This window comes from Pseudonaja textilis, chromosome 12, assembly GCF_049901715.1.
Source record: "Pseudonaja textilis isolate UNSWEBS1 chromosome 12, rPseTex1.2, whole genome shotgun sequence".
NCBI classification, from domain to species: Eukaryota; Metazoa; Chordata; class Lepidosauria; order Squamata; family Elapidae; genus Pseudonaja; species Pseudonaja textilis.
The window spans coordinates 21472201-21497495 of NC_142001.1; the positions used below are offsets into that span (position 1 = coordinate 21472201).

Consider the following 25295-nt stretch of genomic DNA (forward strand, 5'->3'; position numbering starts at 1 on the left):
CCTGCCCAGCATGTTTCCAACTGGCAACTGGGTGTAATTCCAACTCCCCAAAAGATTAGCAGTCCCAGCTGGAAGAGGCATCCCGAGGAGTGGAGTCTCTCTTTGGCTCTCTGGGTCGGCTTCCCTGGAGGCCCCAGAGTCGGGCTGCCATCCGGCTGCAGAGGGCGAGCCATTCACTATTTCCCCTATTAAGCACATAATGGCTTGTGAGGGTGAAATGTTCCGTCCCAAAATGCAGACTATCAGTAGCAAGAACATTTGAGGAACATGTTGCTTATCCAATTTGCAGATGGCTCAAATTGGACAAAACCCTCATACTTCAGTGTCAGAAATAAATGTCAAAACAACGTTGCAGAGGTGGGCTAAAAGCAAGGGAAATCATTGCAAGGCTTTTCAGGGAAGAGAGGAGGGAAGGGACTCCGCGGGGGAGGATACCCGTCGGTAACAAGAGCCCATCAACATAGCCGACCGAGCCCTCTCAGTTCCCGCTCTCGGCAGCAGGCGGCGCGCGCGCGCCTCCTCTCCGCCGGCCCCCAAGAAGTAAACTTCCGAAAGGGCGCCGGGCCTCGCGGGCCCGCAACAGGCCGCCGCGCGAGCCGCTGGAGCCGGGTCTCGGCTACGTCGGGTTCCTCGTTCCGCGCTCGCTGAGGAGCGCCGGGGGCATCTTCCTCCCTCCCCAAGGCGAGCGGGAAGGCGAAACCTGCCGGCGGCTGCAGGGCTTCCAGGACCGCCCGGGAGCCGCAGCTCACCCTTTCTCCGCTGGGGCGGCGGCGGCGGCGCGCAGGGGGACTTCCAGCCGGTGCCAGGAGGGAGGGGCGGCGGGAGCGGGGGCGGCCCCTGGGCGGAGCGGGCCGTGCCGGGCTAGCGGCGGAGCTCCGGAGAGGCAGCCGCGGCGGGGCCGAGGAGCACAACCATGCGGAGCAGGAGCAACTCCGGGGTGCGGCTCGATGGCTACGCCCGTTTGGTGCAACAGACCGTCCTCGGGCACCAGGTGAGCCCTCGGGGGCAGCGAGCGAGCGAGCGAGCCAACCTCGCCAGCCTCCTCCGGGCGGCCGCCGCGCACCTTCCGATTCCCGGCCTCCAAAGCGAGCCTGAAGTTGCCCTCAGCTGCTCGCTCTGGGGCTGCGCAGCCTGGGCCGACGGGACCTGGAATCCCCGCACGGCCAGAGAAGGCTCGGGGCACAAAGGTGGCAGCCGCGGTCGGGGGGGGGGGCCCCTGCGCCTTGCAAAGCGGCCCCTCCTGCAGCCCCTTTCCTTGGCGCTGGGAAGACCCGGCCGGAGCTCCCGGAAGGTGAAGGAGGGGAATTGGGGAATTGTGAAAGCATTCCCCCCACCCCCCAAGACTTTACTGCCCCGTGTGCTTCCCGGACAGGCGGGGGGCACTTTACCTCAGTGGCCCCTCCTGTCAAGCCAGCCCTTGTGAAACCAGTGGAGTCTCCCTTGGAGATGGAAGAGGAACTGCCTAAGAATGCCCATCCCCGTTTGGCCTTTTGCCAAGGGTTTTGTTTCCAACAGGCTCGTTTTCCTGGTGCCACAGTTGGCTGATGCTAAGTGCCAGGTGACACTGGCTCCCTGTTAGAGAGTCCTGGGGAGGGGTTCCACTGGGGGTCTCTTCAGGAAGGCCTCCTTTCCCAAGGGAGCAAGAGGGGCCAGAGGCTCTTCTCATCTCCTGAATGGACGGGACTGAAGCTGTGCCAGGCTTCGCTGCTCCCCAAACTGCAAGGGGAAGCTGGCAGAGCAAGCCCAGAAGGGATGCCAGGAGGCTGTTGGCAACCAGGAGAGCTGTAGTCAGGCGCTGGAGCAGCCGGTGGCACAGCCCACGGGGGGTGGGGGGGAGCCACGCTGGACCCTTTGGCAGAATGTATGGAAAGGGTGAAAGCATTTGAAAGGGTGGGGTTACTTTGAGCAAGCTCCAGCAGGCCCAGAATCTCCCCCCTCCCCGTTTGCTGGTGACTCTCTAGATGTTGGCCCGAGCAACTTCTGGGGTGGTCCTGAGGAGGCTGGCTTGGTCAGCAGCCTCGGAAAGAGGGTTGCAGGGGCCCCTCGGTCTGCACGATCAAAATCAAAGGCACCTCCTGGGCAACCGTGATCTGCCTTGCTCAGACTGTGGCCGCAGGATCACAAGGAGCAGACATCCATCGCGGGTGTCTATGGAAACTGGCTGGCGCACTTGAATTGCCACCTCCTGTGCTGGTCTCTGGCCCTCCCGTTTAAGCCCCCTGCCCTTCTTGCCCTTCCGCTTGTGGCCCCAGAATCCCGTTACAGGGCTGCTTCCGGCCAGCTGCGACCACCCCGACGCCTGGGTCCGAGATAATGTCTACAGCATCTTGGCCGTGTGGGGGCTGGGCTTGGCCTACCGGAAGAACGCTGACCGTGACGAGGACAAGGCCAAAGCCTACGAACTGGAGCAGGTAAACTGCTCGCAGTGGAGAGCGGGGGGTGGGGGATGTGGGGCTGGCTGGCTGCCCACGGCGAAGCCCTCATCCTCTGTCACTGGCCAGCCCAGAACGGCTCCCGACCAACCGCCTCTTGTGGGGCTGAGCGGCTGAGGGGCGTTTCCCTAGGAGGACAGCTTAAACTGGCGAGATTTGGGGGATAGACGCGCCCTGTGACCCCCAGGAGCCATGCAGGAGGGAAGGGCTGCCTGGAAGTAAACAGGCCTTGCCCGAACTGCCAAGAAGAGGGAGCCTGGGACAAGCAGGCTCCTTCCTGGCACCACGAACGCCCTGCAGTGACCCCGGTCATCTTATCTCCTGCCTGCAAAGGTCAGGCTGTAACACTGGATCTCGGGGCCGGCGCTGTCCACTGAGCTCTGTCCTCGCCTGGGCCTGGGGCGGCTGCTCTGCCACGCAGGGTCCGTCCCCGCTCCTCACCCACCCTGGGGGCCAGGTGCCTGGGGTGTCAGTGACCAGCTGGCTGGAATCGAGCCCAGGAACCCGAGTGGCAGCCCAAGGGTCCCTCCGCTGTTCCAGCTGCTGCCTCGTCTTTCGGGGGCTTCTATTTATGATGGCAAGACAAGCGGGGGAGGGTGACAGGTTGCCTCGCATGAACGCAGGAAATGAGGCTGCAGAGATCTGGGTGTCGATAGCCAGGCTGCCTCAGCAAGTCAAGAACAGGCTGCAGCAGATGAGCCGCCTTTGGTTACAAGCTGGACCTCGGAAAGGTCACCTCGCCCCTTTGGCCGCCCTCCAAACGCTGCTCTGCCCTTTCCTCCTCTTGCAGAGCGTGGTGAAGCTGATGAGGGGCCTCCTGCAGTGCATGATGCGGCAGGTAGGGCTCTCGAAGGGCAGCATGGCAGGCACGGGCTGTGCCATCCTGGCCCAGGGCGAAGGTGGGGCCCTGGCCTTCTGCAGGCCAACAGCTGGCTTGCCAGGCCGCTCGCTGGGGCCAAATGCCAGGGCAGCCAACTCCTCTTGGCCACGTGCTCCTTGTCCAGGTGGACAAAGTGGAGGACTTCAAGTACAGCCAGAGCCCCAAGGACTGCCTGCACGCCAAGTACAACACGTGCACCTGTGCCACCGTGGTGGGAGACGAGCAGTGGGGCCACCTGCAGCTGGACGCCACTTCCCTCTACCTGCTGATGCTGGCCCAGATGACGGCCTCTGGTAAGGCCTCCCGTGGCGGCCTCTCGGGGCAGGGGTGGGCTCTGTAGGCGGGAAGAGGGCACGGCAGAGCGCCCGGGAGGGAGGGGCCCCAGCTGCACCTCGCCTCTTCTCTCCTCCAGGGCTTCACATCATCCACAGCCTGGACGAAGTCAGCTTTGTCCAAAATCTGGTCTTCTACATCGAGGCCGCATACAAGACTGCGGTGAGCGGCATACGGCTTGGTGCTGTGGGAAGCTGAGGGGAGCAAGCCATGGGCAGCCCCGTTTCCCGAAGGCAGGCTCAGTGGGGAACGGCTTTAATCGGCAGGGACGTTTGGGAGTCAAGGGCAAAGGGCCTCGGCCAGTTGGCACCCAGCAGAAGAAGCGGGAGGAAAGCGGCTACCCGGCTGAAAAAGCACGGCTGCTTTCCCAGGGATGTTTGTTGCTTTTGTGGGCTTGGGGGTGGAGTCCAAGCCAGGTGGGGCACAACCTGGCAGCCCGGCTGGGTACCCACTTTGGGCAGGGAAGCCTCCTCCGGTCCCTGGCTGGGCAGCTGAATGCTCTGGACCTCCCCGCCGAGCCATCGCCTCCTGTTCCATGTTGTTTGGCAGGACTTTGGGATATGGGAACGTGGTGACAAGACCAACCAAGGAATTACGGAGCTGAATGCCAGCTCAGTGGGCATGGCAAAGGTGAGGGGACCCCTGGGCTGCTGGAGGGGCTCAAACCCATTGCAGAGCAGGAGGCAGCGTGCCCGGTAGGCTTTCCAGGGTCCAGCAGGTGTAGAATGTGCTCCCCAAAGCTATTCCCACTTTCAGGGAGCTGCAGGACTCCCAGGGCAGAGGCGTTTCCCCCAGTGCCCTCTGCTCCGGCCAGGAGAGGGTGTTGTTAGCAAGCCACCTGCCCTTCCTTGCCTGAGCCTTTCGGTGAGCCAGGCGTTTCAGGGCCAGTAAGGGGGGACTGTGCCCACCTTGCTAGCTCTCCGTTCTCTCCAAATGCTCCTCAGGCAGCTCTGGAGGCCTTGGATGAATGTGACCTCTTTGGCGCCAAGGGGGTCCCCAGTCCGTGATCCACGTCTTGCCAGATGAGGTGCAGTATTGCCAGGTGAGGGGCAGGCTGAACCCCGTCTCCGGGAGGCCTTGGATTGAGGGCAGCTGAGATTGGCCGAGGCCTGCCAGGCCTCCAGTCAGCGCCTGGGGTCACCGGGATGCGTCCTATGCCACAGCCCAGAGCATCTGGACATGGTCGGTGGCCGGCTGGCCTTGCTCAGGGCCCTTTGATTCTGTCTTGGCAGTCCATTCTGCACTCCATGCTGCCGAGGGCCTCCACCTCCAAGGAGATCGATGCCAGTCTCCTCTCCATCATTTCTTACCCGGCGTTTGCTGTGGAGGACACGGCCGTGGTGGAGAAGACCAAGGAGGAGATCATTGCCAAGCTGCAGGCAAGCTTTGCTGCCCTGGGCTGCCAGGCTGTGGCGATGGGGGCGGCCCAGCTGCCCATCAAGTGGCTGCCCAAGAGCTCAACGTATCCCCTCTTGTTCTCAGGGCCGCTACGGTTGTTGCCGGTTCCTCCGTGATGGCTACCGAACTCCCAAGGAGGTAAGTTCCAGCGTGCCAGTTCTGGGCCCCAAGAGGCCTTGCCTGCAGTCTGCTGGCCCCTTGGCTCAGCTCGGCCCCCACACGCAGCCAGGGGGAGCCTTTGCCTTTTTAGAAGTGAAGCCGTTGCATACCTGGACTGCAGGGCGAGTGGAAGTTGACCTGGGCTTGACTGAGCCGTTGGCAACTTTTTATTGCTAGAAATGTGGTTTGTTCCGGGATCAGACTGGTCAATATTTGGAAAGTGGGCTCTGCCCTGTGCAGCTCCTGGTGCGGAGGCTCCTCTGCCCAGTTGCCTTGGAGAAAGGGAGCGAGAGGCTGCCCCACTGACCGCCCCCCTCCCGCCCCTCGCAGGACCCCAGCCGCCTCTACTACGAGCCTGCGGAGCTGAAGCTCTTTGAGAACATAGAATGCGAGTGGCCGCTCTTCTGGACCTACCTGGTCATCGACGGCCTCTTCAGCGGCAATGCGGAGCAGGTGGAGCTGGGCGGACTGCTGGGCCAGAGCATCCCCGGGGGGGCAGGGGGGGTCTGGCCGGGAGAGCGGGACCCGCACCAGCCTGGGCCTCGGTGAGCAGCAGCCTCTCCCCCCGCCTGAGAGCCCCCCGCCTCTCTTCAGGTCCAGGAGTACCGCGAAGCTCTCGAGGGAGTCCTGGTCAAGGGGAAGAACGGGCTGCGCCTGGTCCCAGAGCTCTACTGCGTCCCCCTGGAGAAGGTCAGCGAAAAAGGAGCCTTCCCACCCTCAGCCCCCCCAGAGGAGCCCTGGTTTAGTGGACCCGTTTATATCTTTATTTATTTATATTTTATTTATTCATTTATTTTCTGCATGCAGATAAACAGGCACAACTGTCTCCGCTCCTTTGAAGCGGGCTTTTCTTTGAAAGCATCTAAAATGTTCTGGAAGTTTCTTCCATAGACTTCCAGGGCTTTGCATTCTCTGGCTTCTGTCTTTCCTTAAGGGTGTTACCCAAGCGTAACCGATCTGCAGCTCCCGGCCTTTGTCTGCCGCTCAAATCCCCGGTTTTTCTTGGTCTGTCCTGATAGGTTGAGGAGGAATACAGCCACCCCCACACCGTGGACCGCCTACCCATGGGCAAACTGCCCCTGATGTGGGCCCAGTCCCTCTACATCCTGGGCTGCCTCATGGCAGAGGTGAGCTTTCGCCCCGTCCTTGATTTGGAGTTGCCTGGAGCCCTCAGGAGCGGGATTGCAGGGGGCATTGCCCTGCCCGCTCCCTGGGAAGCCCAGCTCAGCACAAGCTGCCTGCTTGGAGCTCGCCTGGATGCCAGCTGGCAGAAGATCAGCCATGGGCGGCTGGGGCAGGTCTGCTCTGCGCACCTTGCAGCTGCTGGCTCCCCTGGCTTCCCAAGAGCCACATCAGGTATCAAAGAGGTCTTTCCCAGGTGCTTTGCCTGCATCCCGGCGGGGTATTCTCAGTGCAAGAGGAACCCATTAGTGCAATGAGGAGCAGTGTACCTCTGTCCACCCGATGGCAGGAGCAGACTTCTCCTCTGGGTTTTGTGGGAGGCCTTGGGGTGGGGGTGGGGGGCAGAATGGGCCCTTGCCGTAATCCAGGCCTCTCCTCGCAGGGATTCCTGGCTCCAGGAGAAGTCGACCCTCTGAACCGCAGGTTTTCCACTGTTCCCAAGCCGGTGGTGGTGGTGCAGGGTGAGAGGGAGCAGGGGACTCCCGGGGTGGTTCTGCACCAGGACCTCCCTCATAGTAGAGGCGGGGGTGGGAGGCTGATGCTCCGGAAGGGCCCTGGGTGGTTGCCGTGGGCTGCCCCTCCTGCCAACTGCCAGCCCCCCCCCCCACCTCCCAAGCCTGCAGGTCTGCCCTAACCCCGCCCTCCTCTCACCTGGCTAGTCTGCCTCCTGGCCGAGACGAAGGCCATCCAGGCCATCCTGCGTGAGGAGGGCATCCTGGTGGAGACAGTGGCCGAAGTCCACCCCATCCGGATTCAGCCAGCCAGGATCCTCAGCTACATCTATGCCCGCCTGGGTGAGCCCAACGGGGGCTTGGAGAGAACCCCGGGGCAGTGGGAGGGTTCAGGCTTCTCCATGTTTGACCACCGGCTGGCACCCAGCAGCCCCTCCTTCTATTCTGCCTCTTGACCAGCTGGGGAGGGGAGGGAGCTTCTGCAGCTGAGCCGGCCGTCCTGCCTCTTGACAGGCTGCAACAAGCGCCTGGGCCTCAGCGGGCGCCCCCTCCGACACATGGGGGTGCTTGCCACTTCCAAGTTCTACGACGTTCGGAACAACATCTTTGCCTTCACTCCTGAGGTTGGTGAGGGGGGAGAGGGCAGGGCCACGCTCATGGGGGAGGGAGGGGCAGAGCTGCAGAGGGAAGCTGCCTCCAGAGCGTCGGAGGACCTTGTCTGTGTATGGGGTGGGGTGGGGGGGCTGTATTTTTAAGTGGGGAAGGGCTGGCTCAAGTTCCTCCCTTTATTCCTGGAACACAGCCAGAGCACAGCCTGACACGCATCTCCCGCCCCCCCCCTGAGCCCCCTCCCTTTAAGCCCCAACCGCTAAATTCCCCCACCACCCCCGCCGGCAGGGCGCTGCCCTTCTCCTTGGGAGCCTCCCTCCTCCGTTCTCTCGTGGCATATTTCATCCTGCAGTTCATTGACCAGCAGCAGTTCTACCTGGCTCTGGACAACGAGATGATTGTGGAGATGCTGCGGACGGACCTTTCCTACCTGTGCAGCCGCTGGGGCATGACGGGGCGGCCCACCATCACCTTCCCCATCTCGCAGACCATGCTGGGTGCGTTGCTTGCACAGTGGAGGGCTGGGCTTTCAAAAGGGGGGGGCAGGGGCAGGCCTGGTGGGGCACCGTTGGCCTCGCCAACCCCGGCTGCTTTTTCTCCTTTGAAAAGACGAAACGGGGACCACCCTCCACCCAGCCATCTTGGCTACACTGAGGAAGTTGCAGGATGGGTATTTTGGAGGGGCAAGGTAAGCCGAGGCGCCTTTTCCTGCCGGGGTGGGTACTGAAGGGCTCGTGGGGAATTGGAGGCCATGAGCCCCCCAAGGGTCTTCCCTGGGAGGAGGGGATGCTGCGCCCTCTGGCAGGGGACTCTCTCCACCCGCCCCTCTCCCTCCACTTTGGCTCCTGTAGGGCCCAGACCGGTAGGTTGTCTGACTTCCTCACCACTTCGTGCCGCACCCACCTCAGCTTCATGGATGCAGGGCTGGAGGGTAAGCTATATGCGGATGACTATGGGCTCTGCCCTGAGAGCTTCCAAGAGTTAGACCCCGAGGACTGGATGCATGGCTTTCAGTTGGCAGAAGATGGTAAGGAGATGGGGCCACCCCTGCTTCCTGCACTCAGGTGTGCGGTGGTCAGGAATGCCGGACCTCTTAATCCAGACCGTAACACCACAGCCTCCTAGCTGGAGCGTAACTCAGGGTTGCCAGCCATGGGAATTAACCTCCCGCCCGGCCTTCTAATGTCCCTCCTGGGCAGGGGCTGAAGGGAGCTGGTGGCGTCCTGCTGGTTCCTGTGGGAGCTCCGAGGAGGAGGAGGAGGCAACACGGGCAGAAGGCCAGAAGGGAGAGGGGTCTCTAGTAAGGGTTTCGCAACCGATCTTAAGACGTCCCCCCAACACTCACACCCCGGGGAACCCCAAGGGCTCTCGGCTGTCTCTCTGCTCAGCTAGGAGAGCCGAAGGCAAAGGAGGCAGTGGGTCCCTGTTGAACTGGGGCCTCCCTGGGCTGGGATGGAAGAAGCAACCACCAGTTATGCTGGTGCGTTGCCGCTAGGCAGGTCTAGCATGAAAAACTTCCTGGTCATCCCAGAAAGGTTTTTTCCACCTGACCAAGCGGCTTCCCCATGAAGCCGTCAAAGGGTCTGTGCCAGTACTTCGCTGCCCCTAAGCCAGGTGGGAAGCAGGCACTGGGTGTGCTCACTCCTGGCGTCCGTCCATTGCCCAACAACCACGGATGTCTCCGCCGGCTTCTTCTGCTACCACCAATGCCCTCCTCTTCCTCCCTCTCCTCCTCTCCTCTGGATTCCTCCGACTCCTCACCCATCGTAACAATGTCTGTAACCAGCCTGCGGTCACCCCCTCCATACCACCTCTGAATACTGGCAGGGAGGCTGCATGGCTGCAATGGGGGCCAACGCTTCCCCTTCCCCTGGGATGCATGCAGGTGGCGGTGGGCTGGGTGCGGGTGCTGAGCAGGGCCCAGCACGGGTGGGTGAGTCACCCTGGCAGCCTTGGAGAAGCGCTTGAGCATCGCTCAGCCTACGGCTTGCGGGAGAGGGTCAGACTTCTTCCGGGGGGGGGGGCGCTCTGGCAATGACACATTGGGGGAAATGGCTTTGCGATCATTTGCTGGCCAGCTGGTGGCCCCAGGAGTGTGGAAGGGGCCATGGTGGCTCTTGGGCCGTCTTGGAGGGGGGCACGAAATGGTGCTCCTTCCCTGCTTTGTCAAAGACGTGCCTGGCTGGCACCATCAGGCGGATGCCACCTTGCAGGCCTCGCAACAGGGGCTCACCTGCCTGTTGGGCTTTCTGGGGCGTGCATGCACACACGTGCACTCGCCGCCCCCGGCCGGCTGTCCTTTGGCCAGGAGAGCCCTGGGTGGGCAGTCCTGCTCCCCGGGAGCCTATTCAGGCTTTCTCCCTCTGGCTCCTCCTTGCAGCTGAATTCTGCGATGACATCGCCCAGTACCTCGACCAACTTCTCCAACACTCCGCCCCACAAGCCTGCCTCCCCCCCCCAGCTCAAAAGGGGGGGCTGAATCGCTTCCGTGCTGCTGTCCACAGCACCCAGGACCTCCTGTCCCTGATGTCGAAGGCAAAGGAGCTGCACGTGGAGAGTGAGCCTGGGCCTCCGAGAATTGATAATAGAGGGGGCGGGGAAGGGTCCCTTGGCCCAAAGACCCTCCTCTTCTCCTGAGCTCTGCTGGCCGCTTACTCTGCCCAGCAAGCCGCCAGCCCTGCCAGTCCCTGAAGCGGGAGGGGACTGTTTGCTGTCTCTGTTGCAGACATCAACCTGTACATCCCGTCCAAGCTTCTCCTGGACGATAAGCCGCCTGCTCACTTGCTGGGGTCGGCCCCAAACCAGGAGGTCCAGGTGAGGTTCCTGAACGGCCGGCTTGGGCTGCTTCCGTGGGCTCCCTCCAAACAGCTGCTTGAAAGCAAGTTGGGGGAAGGCTGGGGCCCTGGGGGCCACTCCCACCTTCCCCTGCCTAGGTCCAGGCCCCGGAAGTGGCCCAGCCGCATCGCTCTGCCCCCTTTCCTGGTCTTGGGGCAGTTTTCCTTGTAAGGCCAAGTCCCCCTGCTGTGTTTCCTCCACAAGCAGCCCGTCCTCCCGGGCAAGGCAAGTCTCCCCAAGGATGCAAGCGGGAAGGTGGACGTCCAGGCCTTGGTGAACCAGCTCCGTGGATGCCAGACCCTGCAGGACCAAGCCAGCTGCCTGCATCTCCTCCACACCCTCAAGTAGGAGCCTTCCCCTCTTTTCTCCTGGCAGCCCCTGGAAAACTCTGCCAGCAGGGCTGCCACCAAGGGACGAGAGCTGCTGGCGGCCAGGAAGGCGGGCTACTCGGGAGGAAGCCCCTTCCCAGTGGCCTGGGTTGGCCTCGGCAGCAGCCACGGTGCCAGTTCTGCTGGGCTGCCCTCCAAACCAGCCACTGGCTCTGGCCAGCTGGCAGCCCCTTCCCCTAACCGGCTTCAGTTCTGTTTTCAGGGGCCCCGACTGGGACACCGAGATCCATGGCACCAGCGGGGCCACCGTCAAGGGCCTCCTGGGGGAGCTCTACAGCCAAGCTGGCAGGACTTGCCAGTGGGCCCTGATCCGCTACATCTCTGGCATCCTGAAGAAGAAGGTGGAGGCCCTGGACGAGGTGCTGGCCCTTGACCCGGGGCGGCTGGGCTCCCTCCGTGGAGCCTCCTGCCCTCTTGACGAGCTGCTCCCTCTAGGCCTGCACGGACCTCTTGTCACACCAGAAGCACCTGACTGTGGGGCTGCCCCCAGAGCCTCGAGAGAAGACCATCTCGGCGTGAGTCCCGGGTGGATGGGAGGTGCTGGCTAGATGGCTTTGGTTACTCCAGAACAGAGAGAAGGAAGGAAGGAAATGTATCGTTCCAGCAGCCGTTCGTTACAATTCTGTAGTTGTGGAACGTAGCCATTGGTGGTGGGCAATTCCCCGCCAGCGCCTCCCACCCTGAGCCTTTCCCCGGAGGAGAGCAGGTCATGCGTGGCTCAGCCCCGCTAGGCCAAGCTTTCCCACAATGGCCTGCGGCAGCCTCCGGGAGACCCCACAGGCGGGCAAGGTGCTTCCCAGCCCTTCAGGGGAGGGGCAGGAAAGGAGAACCAGGCTGGGCGTTGGGTTGCTCCGCTGCCCAAGGGGGGCAGGGCTGCAGGTGGGGCTTGGTCCTCCGTGGGCTCCTTGCAATCCCTGGTCCTGCCACTCCCACAGCCCCCTGCCCTATGAGGAGCTCACCCAGCTGATAGACGAGGCCAGCGAGAAGAACTTGAGCCTCTGCATCCTGACGCAGGTAAGCCACGAGGGGCGTTTCTCCGGGGCTCCGCCGTGGCCGGGCCTGCCAAGGGCTGCCCCTTCCTCTCCCTGCAGGAGATCATGGTCTATCTCGCTATGTACATCCGGACGCAGCCGGCCCTCTTTGCGGAGATGTTCCGCCTGCGGATCGGGCTGATCATTCAGGTGATGGCGATGGAGCTGGCCCAGTCGCTCTGCTGCTCGGGTGAGTGGGACCGGCTTCCTTGGGGGGCTGCAGCGGGGGCCTTTCGGGGGCGGGGGAGGGCTGGGAGTGAGAGACACCTTTCCCTTTCCTTTGGCTTCAGGCGAAGAAGCTGCCGAAAGCCTGATGAGCCTCAGCCCTTCCCATATGAAGAACCTTCTTCATCACATCCTCAGTGGCAAAGAATTCGGTGTGGAGCGAAGTGGTGAGCCACTTGCCTCAGGTGGGGGGGGGGGGCAAGAGAGCCAGCCCAAATGGAGGCAACCAGCTCGGGAATCCCGGGACTTGGAGCGCAGCTACCTGACCTCACCTGCTGAAGGAGCTCCGGGAACCCAGGCTGGCGTTCTGAGTCTTGGGCCCTGATGTTCCTGCAGTGCGGGCTACGGATTCCACCTTGACCCCAGCGGTTTCCATCCGGGAGTTTGGGGCTGTGGGAGCCACGAAGTCGGAGCGTGCCGGCATCGTTAAGCTCAAGAGTGAGATCAAACAGGTGGGCTGCTCCTGCCTGGCCTTGCCAAGGCAGGGGAGGGTAAGCGTTGGTCCCACCGGGGCTGGCAAAGGGGAATTTCTGGAGAAGTTGCAGGTCTCTCCACCCTGGCAGACAGCTGCTCCGCTGAGTCCCAGGCAGGCACGGGGGCTTCCTTCCCTTGTGGGGCAACCAAAGGGAGGGGAGCTCACGGTGGCTGGCAGAACTGGAATGGCTGGGGCAGGCTACAACTGCCCCGGCCCGGGAAAATTTGCCCCCGTCTTCCAGGTGGGTTGGGCTTCTGCGTGGGGGGAGGGTTAGCGCCAGGGAGAGCAACTCCCTCTCCACATCTTAACACCTTTTTTCTCTTCTAGCAACTGGATAAAAGTAGGCGGTCTTTGCCCAGATTCAGGTGACACCCCCGTGCCCCTGTCAAGGGGCAGCTGACTGACCGGGGCTCTCTCCCTTCCTGCAGGGGGTGCCTGGGCCTGCAGGCGCCACGGAGGGTCTTGAGTGGGATGGGGTTGGTGCTGCAAATGCAGCTGCTACTCCTGGCGGAAGGGAGGGAGCAGCAGGGGTGGGCTGGCTTGGATTGGGCGGGGCTTCCCTGGCAAAACCAGGGGAAGCCCCTTGGCTCAGCTCCCCTTTCCAGCCAGTTCCGGAGGTGGTGGAGGCAGCTGGCTCCCTTCAGACTGCCTGTCTTTTAAGGGCTCCTTGTCGAGCATCTCCCCAGAAGTGGCCAATTGGCGGGGATCCATGCTCCAGGAAGCCAGGGGAAGCGGGGAGCAATGGTGCAGCCCACGGGCCTCCAGACGGAGCTGGGTTTGCCTGCCTGCCTGCCTGCCTTCTGATTCCAGGGGAGCCACCAGACAAGTCTGGACTGGAGCTGCCTGTGCTTGCTTGACTTCGCTTCCCAGAGCCCACAGCTCTCCCCTCCTCCGTGCTGGCGTTTGAAGAAAGAGCGCCTGCTAATTTTCCTCACAGCTTTGCTTTTAGCAGGAGAGCCAGCCGTAGCCTCCAGTGTCCACTCAGCTCTCACGCCACGTTCTCTCCTCCCTGTGCCGGGGCCGGGGCTGCCCCCGCTCTCTTAAAAGGGCTGCAACTGGTCTTTCTTTCTTTCCAGGCTGCGGCCCTGCATGCCTTGGAGGCCGGAGCACGCCCTGCCCAGGCAAGTCCTCCTTCCCGAGCTGCTTGGCCACAAGCTGCTTCTGCGGGCACGGCCAACCCTCTGGCTTGTTCCTCCGCAGTTGTCCGGATCCTTCCTGGCTCCAGGCAGAAGAGATCCCACTCAGGCCCCCGTGGATTCCTCCGCCAAGGACGGGCGCCAAGGGCAGTGGCTGCGGCGGCGGCGGCTGGATGGGGCCCTCAACAGAGTCCCAGTGGGATTCTACCAGAAGGTCTGGAGGATCCTGCAGAAGGTGAAGGGGTGGCACCCGTCTTCTCCCCCGCCCCCAATCTCAGCTGCAGCATAGCAGTGGGCCACCTGAGTGGAAGTGCCTGCCAGGCGTGAGAAGCTGCAAAGAAGGGAGCTCTGCAAGGGTGCAGCCAGGCTGAGCAGCTCCTGTGGCTGGCAGAATTGGGGCTGCAGGCTGGGTCTCCTGGCTCCCCTGAGAAGCGGAGCCCTCTTGTCTCGATGGCCTGTGGAAACAGCAGCCTGGGCCTCCCGAGGGTAACTGCTGCCCCCTCCTCTCCTCCTGCAGTGCCACGGGCTCTCCATTGAAGGCTTTGTTCTCCCTTCTTCCACCACCAGAGAGGTAATGGCTGCACCGTCCCTTGACCCTAAGGGGGAGGGGGTTCCTGCTGCCCAAATATGGTGCCTGCAGAGGCTCCTCCCTTGCTCCTCCTGGCCCTATCGGCTACCCCAGGCCAGACCGCCTTGCCTTGGAGGAAGACTCGTTCCCCTGTTTCTGCCCTGGATTGGGTGCTGTCCATTCCTCCTGACCCAGAGCCCCATTTGGAGGCCGTTTAGGGTCTGCTCAACTGAAAAGAGGCCTCCTTTGGCCCTAGATGACTCCTGGAGAAATCAAGTTTGCTGTCCACGTTGAGTCCGTGCTAAACCGAGTCCCTCAGCCCGAGTACCGGCAGCTCTTTGTAGAGGCTATCCTGGTCCTGACGCTGTTGACAGATGCTGAGGGTCCCAGCATCGGAGGCCTGGTAGCCGTGGACAGGATCGTGCACGTCGCAAACGACTTGTTCTACCAAGAGCAGGTTGGGGCCTCGTGTTGCTAGGGCTTCCCTGGCCCAGGGAGGAGAGCCGGTTGCGGGGCCCGGCTGTTGAGGGAGCAAAGGCTCTGGAGCATGACTGCTCACCATCCAGCAGGCGGAAAGCTGAGCCCGGAGTCCTTGGGCCCTCCGGCTCTCTGCTGTGGCTGGAGCAGATGGGAGCATGAACCCAGCCAAAGAGAGCCGGGCCTGTGGCAGACACCAGCTTTTTTTTTTTTTTTTTTGGGGGGGCTCTTTGGCCCTGGGCTCTGGGCAATGACACTCTCTTCCTCTTACGTTGCAACCAGAAAATCCTGGGGGCCGATGACCCCATGCTGGAGAGGGACCCGGCCACTGGCATTTGCAAGCTGCTCTACGACAGTGCGCCAAGTGGCAGGTTTGGCAGCATGACCTACCTCTCCCGAGCTGTGGCCACCTGCGTGCACGAGTTCCTCCCAAGCGGTGGCTGCATCACGCAGTGAAGCCGTCTCGGCTCCGTAGCGCCAAGAGCCCCCTTGGGGTGCAATTCCCCGCACCCTGGAAGCCAGCAGCACAGCCAGCCGCTTTCAAGAACTGCAGCCAGCCAGATGTGGACTCGGAGGGGCCTGGCCGAGACCTTTCCCTCTCCTGAGACCAGAAGCCAGGGGTTGCTGTTGGATGGCTCTGGAAGCTGGAGGACTTTGCTTTCCACCTGAACCAGGAGCCACACTCTGTTCCCCGGGAGGATCCCTCCCTTTGAGGGGCTTCCCTTAGCTCCTCTTCCCTTGAAGGGACCTGGAGGGCAACGCCATTCCCTTCCCTGCTGGGAGGGAGGCCACTCGTGCCTGCCAGAGGGTCTTTTCTGGCAGAAAGCCCCTGATCTCTGGCACCTGCAGGGGGGTGGGGGTGGCAGGGGCTGGTTGGGCGAGGGGACTTCCCTGGGGAGGGGGCTGATGGCAGCAAAGTGCAGAACCTCAGGAGGGGCCCCTCTTGGCCCCCTTCACCCCTGGTCCCCCTCGGGAGCCCTTTGGGTGGGGTGCTTGGGGGCCGCTCTGGCTCACCCGCTGCACTCCGGGGCTCCTGAGGCCCCCCACCACGGAGGGGCCCCCTTTGGCTTTGCGCCACACATTCTGGCCCCGTGGGGAGCCGCGGGCTGCGCGTCTGGCGCCTGGCGTGGCTTTCAATAAACCGCTGAGCTGGAGTGACAGTCGGTCTCTGAGCGTCGTCTTTGCGCGGCAGGCCCGGCAGGCCGAGCGGCACCTTCTAGCTTGGCTGCCAGCCGAAGACCTCGGGGGGAGGTGGCTCCTCGGTGAAGCAGGACTTCATTTCCCGGCGCCCCGCGCGGCAGGAAGCCCGTCCGGAAGCGCGCGCAAGGCTCGCTCGGCCCGGGACGCTTATGGAGAGGCCGCCGCCGCCGGTCTACGTGTACGGCGCCGAGTACGTGGCGCGATGCGACGCCATGAGCAAGGTCCCGCGGCGGGTGCGTGGGGCCCCGGGGGGGGGCACGGGGGGCGGTCCCCGCGCGCGGGAGTTGCTCAGCCGGCGCCCGTCTCTCCGCAGGCCAGCATGGTGCACGCGCTGGTGGAAGCCTACTCGCTGCTGCCGCATATGAGGTTAGGGCGGGCGGGCGGCGTGGTTCCCGGGCCGGGCGGGGGTCTCGCCGCGGACCCCGCCCGCCTGAGCCTTACCTCCCTAGGGTCGTCCAGCCGCGCCCCGCCTGCATGGAGGAGATGGCGGCCTTCCACACCGACGCCTACCTGCAGCACCTGCAGCAGGTCAGCGAGGAGGGCAACGAGGACCACCCGGACTCCGCGGAGTTCGGCCTCGGTGAGCGGCGGGCGGAGACACACCTCCCGCGCCTCCCCCCGCTGCTCCGCTGATTGGGCCCCCTCCTCGCCTCTCCCCTCCTCTCCCCGGCAGGCTACGACTGCCCGGCCAGCAAGGGCGTCTTCGAGTACGCGGCGGCGGTCGGCGGCGGCACCCTGACGGCGGCGCGGTGCCTGGTGGAGCAGAAGGGCCGGGTGGCCATCAACTGGGCCGGCGGCTGGCACCACGCCAAGAAGTACGGGCGGGGGGGTGCCGGGGGGGGGGAGCGCCCTTTGCCTCTGCGCCCGGACGGCCTGGCGGAGCTGCAACGTCTCCCCGCAGGGACGAAGCTTCCGGCTTCTGCTACCTGAACGATGCGGTGCTGGGGATCCTACAGCTGCGCCGGAGATTTGACCGGGTCCTCTACGTCGACCTCGACTTGCATCACGGGGACGGTAAGGCTCCCCAACCTAAAACAGGAGGTGACCGAGGGAGAGGGAGCTAAAGGGCCCCAGCTCCTGGGGAAAGAAAAGCCGGGGTGGGCTGCCTGGGGAAAAAAAGGGGTTTTGCAAGTGGAAACAGTCAAGTCACATTAGGATATGAAACTCTGGATGGTAAAGCCCTTCACCCTGGCACTGCCTGCTTCCAAAGAACAAAGAGGGGGGTGCCGTTGAGGACACTACCGAAGGGGATTTCCCAACTGGGGACTGTCTAGATGTCCTCCAGGGTTTCTTCCATCCCTTTGATCCACTGGTTGTATCCTGGGGCTTCCAGTTGCCAGAGAAGTTGGAGCCCTTTCCTTGCATTTGCTCGTCTTCCTTTGCCTGTTTGTGGACTTTTTTCTGTTGCTTCTCTCAGTCCTTTAAAACTTCTCAGGGAAACTGGGCCTACCTATGTCCTGACATAATGCAGGTAGTCATTGACTTACAGCAGTTCACTTAGTAACCGTTCAAAGTTACCGCGGCACTGAAAAAAACGACATTACCATTTTCACACCACTATTGCATTGTCCCCAGGGCCATGCGATCAAAATTCAAGCGCTTGCCAACTGACTCGTATTTATGACAGTTGCTGTGTCCTGAGGTCATGTGAATGGGAAAGCCAGATTCACCTAGGAACTGTGGCAAGAAAGATTGAAAAATGGTGCAAAACTCACTTAAAAGTCTTGCTTTGCAGCAGGAACCTTGGGCTCAGTTGTGATCGTAACGCGAGGACTCCCTGTGGTAGAGGCGGTGCTCAGTTAATACCAGGACCGCTTAGACTTGTATACCGCTTTCACACAGGGCTTCACAGCCCCCTCTAAGCGGTTTACAGAGTCAGCCTGTTGCCCCCAACAATCATTTTACCCACCTTGGAAGGACGGAAGGCTGAGGAATCAACCTGGAGCCTGGTGGGATTCGATCTGCCAAATCGCAAGAGGAGGAGGAGGAGCTTGCAGTACTGCACTCTAACCCCTGTGCCACCGAGGCTCCTATAACGACCCGTTCAGAGGCTGTTCTGAACAAGTGGTACTTGCAACCAGTCCTCGGAGTTCTGGCCGCCCTGAGGCGGTCACGCCATGTCTGTGAAGGCTGGGAATGCTCTGGCTGGGAGGTCACATCCCAGTTGCCACTGTTAACTGAGGCCTGCCTGGAAAGGCCCCAGGGTTGGCTGCTGAATCCTGGCAGGCGTTGGGCGAGGCCCCACGGAGCTCTTCTGTCGCCTGGGCAGGTGTCGAGGACGCTTTCAGCTTCACCTCCAAAGTCATGACGGTGTCCCTGCACAAGTTTGCCCCGGGATTTTTCCCAGGCAAGTGATTTCTTGACCAAACAGGATTCTGCCTCTCGTTCTGCTTCTTTGGGGGGAGGAAAGGAAACGGACGACAAAGGGTGACCCACCCTCGCTTTTGCATGTGCTAACCTGAGCCTTTCTGCCTACTCAGGAACGGGAGACGTGACTGAGGTGGGCTTGGGGAAGGGGCGCTATTACAGCGTCAATGTGCCCCTTCAGGATGGCATCAAGAACGAGACCTACTATCAGCTCTGCACGGCGTAAGCCCCCGCTCGCCCGGGCCCCTCCGCTGCCTGTGGGAGGGAAGAGCCGAAAGGCTGGATGGGCCCTTCCCTACCCCAGAACCCAAGCTTGCCTTGCTTGCTCCGGAGCAGGTGGCCTGCTTCCTGGACAGCTGCAGGGCCTCTCAGGGTCAGGAGACATCGCGCGCGGTGGGGCGGGGGGGGGGGCGGCTTTCCCCATGCAACTTTGTTTCATCCTCTTTTGGGGTGATCCCACTTGGCAGCCCACAGGGGAACTCCACCTTCCCAGGCCCTTGGAATGGCCGGCATGCTTCGTGTAGCCTCTTAGGGGGTCTTTGTGTCCTGTCCCCCCCGCAGCAGGGCAAAGGATCCTCGGAGGAGCCTGGAGGGAGGGATGGCTGACCCTTAGGAGGGAGATGGGGGTCCAGCAGCTTCCCTCCCTGTTTCATTCTGCAGCGTGCTGAAGGATGTGTATGCTGCCTTCCACCCTGGAGCTGTAGTCCTGCAGTTGGGAGCAGATACAATTGCGGGGGACCCCATGTGTGCATTCAACCTGACCCCGGAGGGGATCGGCAAGTGCCTGAATTATGTGCTGCAATGGCAGCTGCCAACCCTTATCCTGGGGGGAGGTAAGCAAGCGAGAATGCAAGTGTGGCATCAGCCAGGCAGGCGCAGGGAAACGCAGATCGGGACGGAGCCCCAAAGGCCGGCTGCGCTGATCACAGTCGGTTTCTAAGCCCCGAACGAAATGCTTGTTCTTCTGACATTCGGAGTGGGAGGTGCTTCAACTTGAGGCAGCCTGGAAACTGCTTTTTACAGTCAAATTCTTAAGACTGCATAGAGTTAAAAGTGAATTGGCCCCAGTGCAATGTTTTCGCCTGCAATGATTCCTGCTGGGTCAGTGAAGTGGCTTGTCCTCTGTCTGTGCCACTGAGCCGGCCGGCTTCTGCAGCTGGGCAGTGCTTTGTGCATTTCTAACGGGGGCCAGAATGGAGTGGCGGGGCAAGGGCTTTGTTTCTCCTTTGCCCTCTTCCTTATGTGGTGCGGTGTCTTGTTCCCTCCTGGAGACAGGAGGCTACCACCTTGCTAACACTGCCCGCTGCTGGACATACCTGACGGGAGTCATTCTGGGGAAGACGTTGCCCTCTGAAATCCCCGATCACGAGGTAAGGCTCAAGCTCAGGAAAAGGGCTGTGAAAATAGCTTCCAGTGGCCGAGAAGGCTGGAGACCCCTGCAGCAGCACACGCAGGACGGAAGAACTCACCGCTGCTCAGGCCGGGGCTGGGAATGCGGGGGCAGAGTGGGAGGCCGGCCCGGGGCTGCCAGGCACGCACAGGCGACCCCAGGCTGGCTCCTGAGGAAAGGCCTTCCTCTCCTCATGGAGCAACCCCGGGCCTTGTTGGGATATGCCGGAGAGGGACGGGGGCGCCAGGGTTCCCCGCCTTTTCCCTTCAGCCTCCCCTTCCCTCTCGGGCAGTTCTTCACAGAATATGGCCCTGACTACGTGCTGGAAATCACTCCCAGCTGCCGGCCAGACAGGAATGAGCCTCAGCGGATTCAGGAGATCCTTGGCTGTGTGAAAGGTGGGCCCTCTCTGCTCCAGTTTGGAGGCCAATTAGAGGGTGGGCCCTGAGGGCTCTAGGAGGAGACGGGCTTGGCATGTTCTCTCTTTGCAGGACACCTGAAACATGTGACTTAGTGGAAAAGAGGGCTCCCTTCTCTCCAGAGCCACTGCACCTGGGAGCAGCTGTCGAAGAATCTGCAGAGAAACTGCACTGAAATGCCAGGGGGGCATCGGAGTCCCTCAGGCTGCAGCCCCGGACTTGTTTATGCCGCATGGAGCAACAGGGAGTTAAAGGAAGCCTCCCCCCCCAACCCAGCCAGAACTTTCAGCCTTGTCCCTTGCAGAGGAAGCTCATTCTGTAAGGAGTGGAAGGCCCTGGCCTCTCAGACTGGCAGGGGCACAGCAGGATGAGCCCCCCTCCCCTCTCTCTGGGGATCCTTTTTAAACAGCTGTTTGCCTTGAAATAAAAAACTGGACAACTCCGCTTCTTGTCCCGGTGTGTGTTCCTTGCGTTCTCCTTGGACTAAGGCTGTCAAACTCTTGGCCCGAATGCGTCGTGTGCTGGCATGGCCATGCCCAGTTAGCAAAGCAGGGGAAGTCGCGATATGTCATGTGACAATGCGAGTTTGACACCCCTGGACTAAGCTAATAGCATTTTCCATCTTGTGGCAATGAGTCCCGCCAGTTTCATGAAGCAGAGTGAGCCTCAAGATTGCACAGTGATTTATAAAACCCAATGCATCTCCCTCTTGCTTCGCTTCTCCATTTCCCAGTCCTCCAGCGTTGCCAGGTTCCCTGGTTGTCCCTTCGGACTCTACAGTCAGCTGTCCCCACCCCCCCATTCCTGGCAGCAGTGGCCTGGGCGGGAGACACCGCGGACGGAAGTTCCAGATGTGTCTTGTCAATAGTGGCCACAAAGAGCGCCCTTCTCCAACTGCATTTCGCACGCGCATGCGTGCTCCGACTTTGGAGGGTATGGACCTGCGCAGCAAGGGCGGGTGGAAGTGATGGAGAGCATCTGCTCTCGGAGTAAGAACCATCGTGGCCGCTTGGGGGAGCTGCTCGCTGTCGCCTCCGAGACTTTCTGGACGCGCGGGGCCGCCGTACTTCAGGCCGGATATCCGGCCGGGGGTGGAAGGCGCGGCCTTTTCTCGGCGGAACGCGACCATGGTGAGTACGCGGCTCTTGGCTCGCACCTCCCGGAATCCCTCGCCATCCGTCGGCCTGCTCTGAGCCGAGCGCCCCGGTTGGGGGCAGGAGGATCGGCCGCCCGGCAGAGCCCCGCGCGGCCGCTCTTTGGCAACAAGCGCCCTTCCCGCTGCGGGCGGGACCCCATGAAAGGTCCCCGGTGCCAAGGAAGGCCGGCCGCGGAAGAAGCTCCGAGCAGGGCCGCGGCAGCTCCGTTCCGGGGGCAACCCGGGGACGGGGCCCGGAGCATCTGGAGGGGGCTGGCTTGCCTTAGCCGATCTGGCCTCCGCGGCGCATCTCAAACTGCTGCTTTGCGCGGTTCTTGCAGGCTCGTGGACCCAAGAAGCACCTGAAGCGGGTGGCCGCTCCGAAGCACTGGATGCTGGACAAGCTGACGGGAGTCTTCGTAAGCGCGGCCGTTCGAGCACGCTGCGGTGGGGGTGGGGTGGCGGGATAGGTCCCTGTAACGCGGCCTGAAGGGGCCGCTGGCTCCGCTTCGACTCTCGTGCTTGGTCGGCTGGAGCTCCCAACCTTTGAGCTACAGGGGTCTTTCCTGTATTCTTGCTCCAGACCACAACTTTGGCGGGTTCTTGTTAAAACAATGCCACAATTTGTGAGCGTGACACGCACTGAGTGGAGGAGGAAAAGAGCCTGCTGAGTGTTGGGCTTTGAGGTCCTGGGCATCTCTGTGGTGTGGCTGCCTTGATGCCTATGTGCTGAAGGGGGGATGCCATAACAGCCCTGGGCAGGCAGGAGGGCCAATATAATGCTATGGCCAGGGGGGCTAAGAATAGCAACAACACCCGCGAGGGGAGGAGGCACCCTGGGAGATGTTGGCTCAGCCGGGCACACTCAGCCTCTTGAATACCAGGGGGTGAGGGAAAGTCGGGCTGTGGTTCAGCTCTATAAATGGTGGCGGGTTTGATGGCCCACTCCTGCTTTCTTGAAATGGGAATGTTGCGGGAACATGGTGGCTCTTGTGTGACTTTCCCCTGTCTTGGTATTTACAGGCACCCCGTCCATCCACAGGACCCCACAAACTGAGGGAATGCCTCCCACTTATCATTTTTCTCAGGAATAGGCTTAAGTATGCCCTGACTGGCGATGAGGTCAAGAAAATCTGCATGCAACGGTTTATCAAGATTGATGGCAAAATCCGCACAGATATTACCTATCCGGCTGGATTCATGGGTTAGTGAAAGTTAGTTCGTGCAGGTCTGTGGAGGGCAAGCTTTAGATTAGAAAAGGGAGAAGTGACCTTTTGATACACCGTTAAGGTTGCTGCTCATCCAGGAAACGGTTCTGTTGTGCTAATTCTAATAAAATGCTTTCATAGAGCCTATTTGAGAAATCCCTTATCCAGCATTAAATAACCGAGCTCACCTTCTCCTGCCTAAGGTATCTTCAGTTGTTAGATCTCAACGTCTGTAAACCAGGGCAGTTTCTGCTTAAGTGGTTAGGGAACCAACCTGGCCCATTTCCATTATGCAGTTGCCCTCATTTGCTTCCAGTTTCCTCCAGGTGGGCTCTGACTCTCTTTGGCCTCTTTGCTGCTCAGCCTTTTGTCTTTGAGGTGTGCCGTGTTTCACTCTTCAGACCACAGAAGAGTCAGAATCTCCCCTGAGATCTGAAGAAGAAGCAACACATCCAAAGACAAAACCACGCAGTGGCAAAGCCATGTGTGTAGTCTCCTTTCTCTCTTGGAAGCTAAGGATGTGTCTCCCAATGCCTTTGTTTTTGGCTGATTCCTTGGCCCGTGCATTCTTCTTATCAGATGTGATCAGCATTGAAAAAACAGCTGAGCACTTCCGCCTCGTGTACGATACCAAGGGACGCTTTGCTGTTCACCGCATCACACCAGAAGAAGCCAAGGTAAGCCTGCTGGCCAATCAGGATTGGAAAGACGGAATTGTATTCCTTGACTAAGAAACTGAATAAGTATGCTCTGAAACTGGGACTTTGTTGCTCATAAACTTAATTATTGTTGTTGCCCTATTTAAGTCCTGTTTTTGGAGGGTGGTGTCTAAAATTGACCTCTGAACTTTCTGGATAGCAGATGGGTGGGGGGAATTCCTTCACTTCCTGGAGTGCGTTCCCTGCTCTGAACGTTGAGAGGATCTGGGGTAGGACCGTCCTCAGAAATGGTTTCTCATCCTAGGCCTTGAGTCCCAGAGTAGATGATACAGTCAAATAGGGTGAAAACCTTGTTCTTCAGACCTGCTCCCCAGCCCAAAGGATTAGCGGAAGCTCCTCGGTCCTCTCCAGATCCCCCATCAATTCTAGCCTGCTGCCTGCAGGAAAGGGATTGGGAGGATTGGGCTTCAGGCCACCTCCCCTGCTCTAAGCAGGGTGTGGTTCCCGGCGTAGCAGCAGTTGGGCAGCAGATCAACATTAGGGAAGGCCGTCTCTGCTGTCCCTTTGAAAGCTTTGTAGTGGCAGAAGCCCCTTCTCGCAAAGAGTTCCTGGCCCGAGTAATCCTCTGTTTGTCTCCCCAGTACAAGCTGTGCAAGGTCAGAAAGATCTTTGTGGGCACCAAAGGAATTCCTCACCTTGTCACTCATGATGCCCGAACAATCCGGTACCCGGATCCCCTCATCAAAGTGAATGACACTATTCAGATTGATTTGGAGACAGGCAAGATTACAGATTTCATCAAGTTTGACACAGGTTTGTTTTTAAGTGACTTGTGGGGTGGTCAGCCTTTCAGGGGTTGTAGCTTGTGCCCTGAAGCGTCTGCCATGGAGAGCAAAGCACCCGTTCTTTGGATGTGGGCAAGCAGGAGGGTTTGTGGAAAAGTTTCTGTGTTCCTGAAAGCCGTGCCGGGGCCAAGGGTTAGCCTTTGAGTTGAGAAGTAGGAGGATGACTGTAGGGGCAACTTCTTACTATTATACTCCTTTTCCACCTACAGGCAACTTGTGCATGGTGACTGGAGGAGCTAACTTGGGGCGTATTGGTGTAATCACCAACCGGGAGAGGCATCCTGGTTCATTTGATGTCGTTCATGTTAAGGATGCTAACGGCAATAGCTTTGCCACCAGACTGTCTAACATCTTTGTGATTGGAAAGGTAAGCTGCCGGCAGCGGTTCTGCAGTGCATGGTAGACAACTGGCCAGGTACTTAGGGCAACGTCCTCAGGCAAGACGTGAACAAGAAGAGCCATTGTTGGCCCTCCTGACTTGTGGGAAGAGGCCTGATCTGCCACCCTCCTCCCCGCTTGGTTGAGCAGCTGGGGTTTGGGTTTCTGCCTGCCGAGAGGGAACTATTCTTAAATCATACAATCATAATTTTATGATTTCTGAATTTTTATTAAGAATTTTATAATTTATCAAATTCTTGATAAATCAGAACTCATAAAACTTTGAAAATGAAAGCCTAAATATCCAAATAGTTAGGGCACGAGCTTTCATAGATGGGAGCATTAACGGCCAGTGTGATTCGTTAGATAACTTCTAGGCTAGAACTAGTATTAGTCCATCTGGTGAGAGTTGCCAGCTTTATTTTTTTCCCTATCAATAATTTGCTTTCTCGGTTTGTTAGATTGTGTTCCCTCAAATTTAGTTCTATTTCTTTGCTAAGGCTGCTTAATCCGAGAAGCACTGCAAGCTCCACTCCTGATCTGATCCGTGCTGATCTGGCAGTTCTGGGCGTAGTCCAGTGGCTTTCCAGAGATAAATCTGGCAGAGCTGGAAGTGGATCCTGTCATTCTGGAATATCTAGAATCCCCTCAGCTGGGCCCAAAAGATCATTACGGTTCTGAGGAAGACAGGAGGTTTTGCTTCTAGCATTCCCAGTAATGGCGTGGCAGCGTGTTTTCCCCTAACACATTTCCCTCTCAAACTTCAGGGTAACAAGCCTTGGATCTCTTTGCCTCGTGGAAAGGGAATCCGCCTGACGATTGCCGAAGAGAGAGACAAGCGGCTAGCAGCTAAACAGAGCAGCGGTTGAGCCCCCGAGGCGTTTGGGCAAAGCCCCGTCCCGATTGAGTTCCGGTTTGATCAATAAACCTTTTCCATGTTTCTCTCTGGGCTTTCCTCGCCTTGGCTGTCCTAGAGCCTTTGTGCGTGAAGGGGATTTCCCGAGGCTTCAGTCCCTGGGGCTGCCCTAAGGCCAGGCTGCCTTCTGCACTCCTCCTTCCTCTTGGGGGCTAGTGGCCACTGCTGGCCGAGGTGAGTTAAATATTTCTGTCCCT

At 60.2% G+C, this 25295-nt stretch overlaps 3 protein-coding genes across 12 annotated transcripts; all 3 read left to right on the plus strand.

Moving 5' to 3' along the window:
- Window positions 1–777: 777 nt before the first annotated feature.
- LOC113446856 (phosphorylase b kinase regulatory subunit alpha, skeletal muscle isoform) lies at window positions 778–15735 on the plus strand. Its single transcript, XM_087941261.1, is given in 32 exon segments — window positions 778–991; window positions 2253–2411; window positions 3223–3270; window positions 3437–3605; window positions 3725–3807; window positions 4195–4275; window positions 4590–4626; window positions 4629–4687; window positions 4878–5024; window positions 5128–5181; window positions 5533–5655; window positions 5797–5892; window positions 6222–6329; window positions 6767–6845; window positions 7044–7178; window positions 7350–7459; window positions 7798–7942; window positions 8055–8133; window positions 8297–8472; window positions 9826–10002; window positions 10171–10259; window positions 10485–10624; window positions 10872–11028; window positions 11105–11184; window positions 11605–11683; window positions 11761–11890; window positions 11991–12092; window positions 12262–12377; window positions 13601–13771; window positions 14054–14107; window positions 14361–14561; window positions 14864–15735. Coding segments are annotated over 32 exon segments (3636 nt in total). The 5' UTR covers window positions 778–913; the 3' UTR covers window positions 15038–15735.
- Window positions 15736–15889: 154 nt separating this feature from the next.
- On the plus strand, window positions 15890–20400 carry HDAC8 (histone deacetylase 8). Of its 10 annotated transcripts, none has more exons than XR_003375526.2 (11): window positions 15890–16014; window positions 16095–16147; window positions 16231–16361; window positions 16455–16596; window positions 16683–16795; window positions 18051–18128; window positions 18262–18370; window positions 18809–18981; window positions 19420–19518; window positions 19831–19936; window positions 20030–20400. XR_003375526.2 is itself a non-coding variant. In XM_026716576.2 (11 exons), the coding sequence occupies exons 1-11, from the start codon at window positions 15931–15933 to the stop codon at window positions 20050–20052; spliced, it is 1107 nt and encodes a 368-aa protein (XP_026572361.1). In that variant the 5' UTR covers window positions 15890–15930; the 3' UTR covers window positions 20053–20400. The 10 variants fall into 10 exon arrangements, 9 of the variants coding, with proteins under 9 accessions (XP_026572361.1, XP_026572364.1, XP_087797382.1 ...); XM_026716576.2 differs by having other exon boundaries at window positions 19424–19518; XM_026716579.2 differs by having other exon boundaries at window positions 16231–16309; window positions 19424–19518.
- Window positions 20401–20885: 485 nt separating this feature from the next.
- On the plus strand, window positions 20886–25124 carry RPS4X (ribosomal protein S4 X-linked). Its single transcript, XM_026716551.2, has 7 exons — window positions 20886–21087; window positions 21434–21511; window positions 22116–22296; window positions 22880–22977; window positions 23601–23772; window positions 24014–24171; window positions 24950–25124. The coding sequence occupies exons 1-7, from the start codon at window positions 21085–21087 to the stop codon at window positions 25049–25051; spliced, it is 792 nt and encodes a 263-aa protein (XP_026572336.1). The 5' UTR covers window positions 20886–21084; the 3' UTR covers window positions 25052–25124.
- The last annotated feature ends 171 nt before the right edge of the window (window positions 25125–25295 follow it).

Excerpts from the sequence above, each read along its gene's own strand:
- HDAC8 (XM_026716576.2), top strand. The coding sequence starts at position 15,931 with ATGGAGAGGCCGCCGCCGCCGGTCTACGTGTACGGCGCCGAGTACGTG. Across the intron at positions 16,362-16,454 it reads CTCCGCGGAGTTCGGCCTCG|GCTACGACTGCCCGGCCAGC; the intron begins GTGAGCGGCGGG and ends TCTCCCCGGCAG. Across the intron at positions 18,371-18,808 it reads TACTATCAGCTCTGCACGGC|CGTGCTGAAGGATGTGTATG; the intron begins GTAAGCCCCCGC and ends TTCATTCTGCAG.
- RPS4X (XM_026716551.2), top strand. Across the intron at positions 22,297-22,879 it reads CTATCCGGCTGGATTCATGG|ATGTGATCAGCATTGAAAAA; the intron begins GTTAGTGAAAGT and ends TCTTCTTATCAG. Across the intron at positions 24,172-24,949 it reads ACATCTTTGTGATTGGAAAG|GGTAACAAGCCTTGGATCTC; the intron begins GTAAGCTGCCGG and ends CTCAAACTTCAG.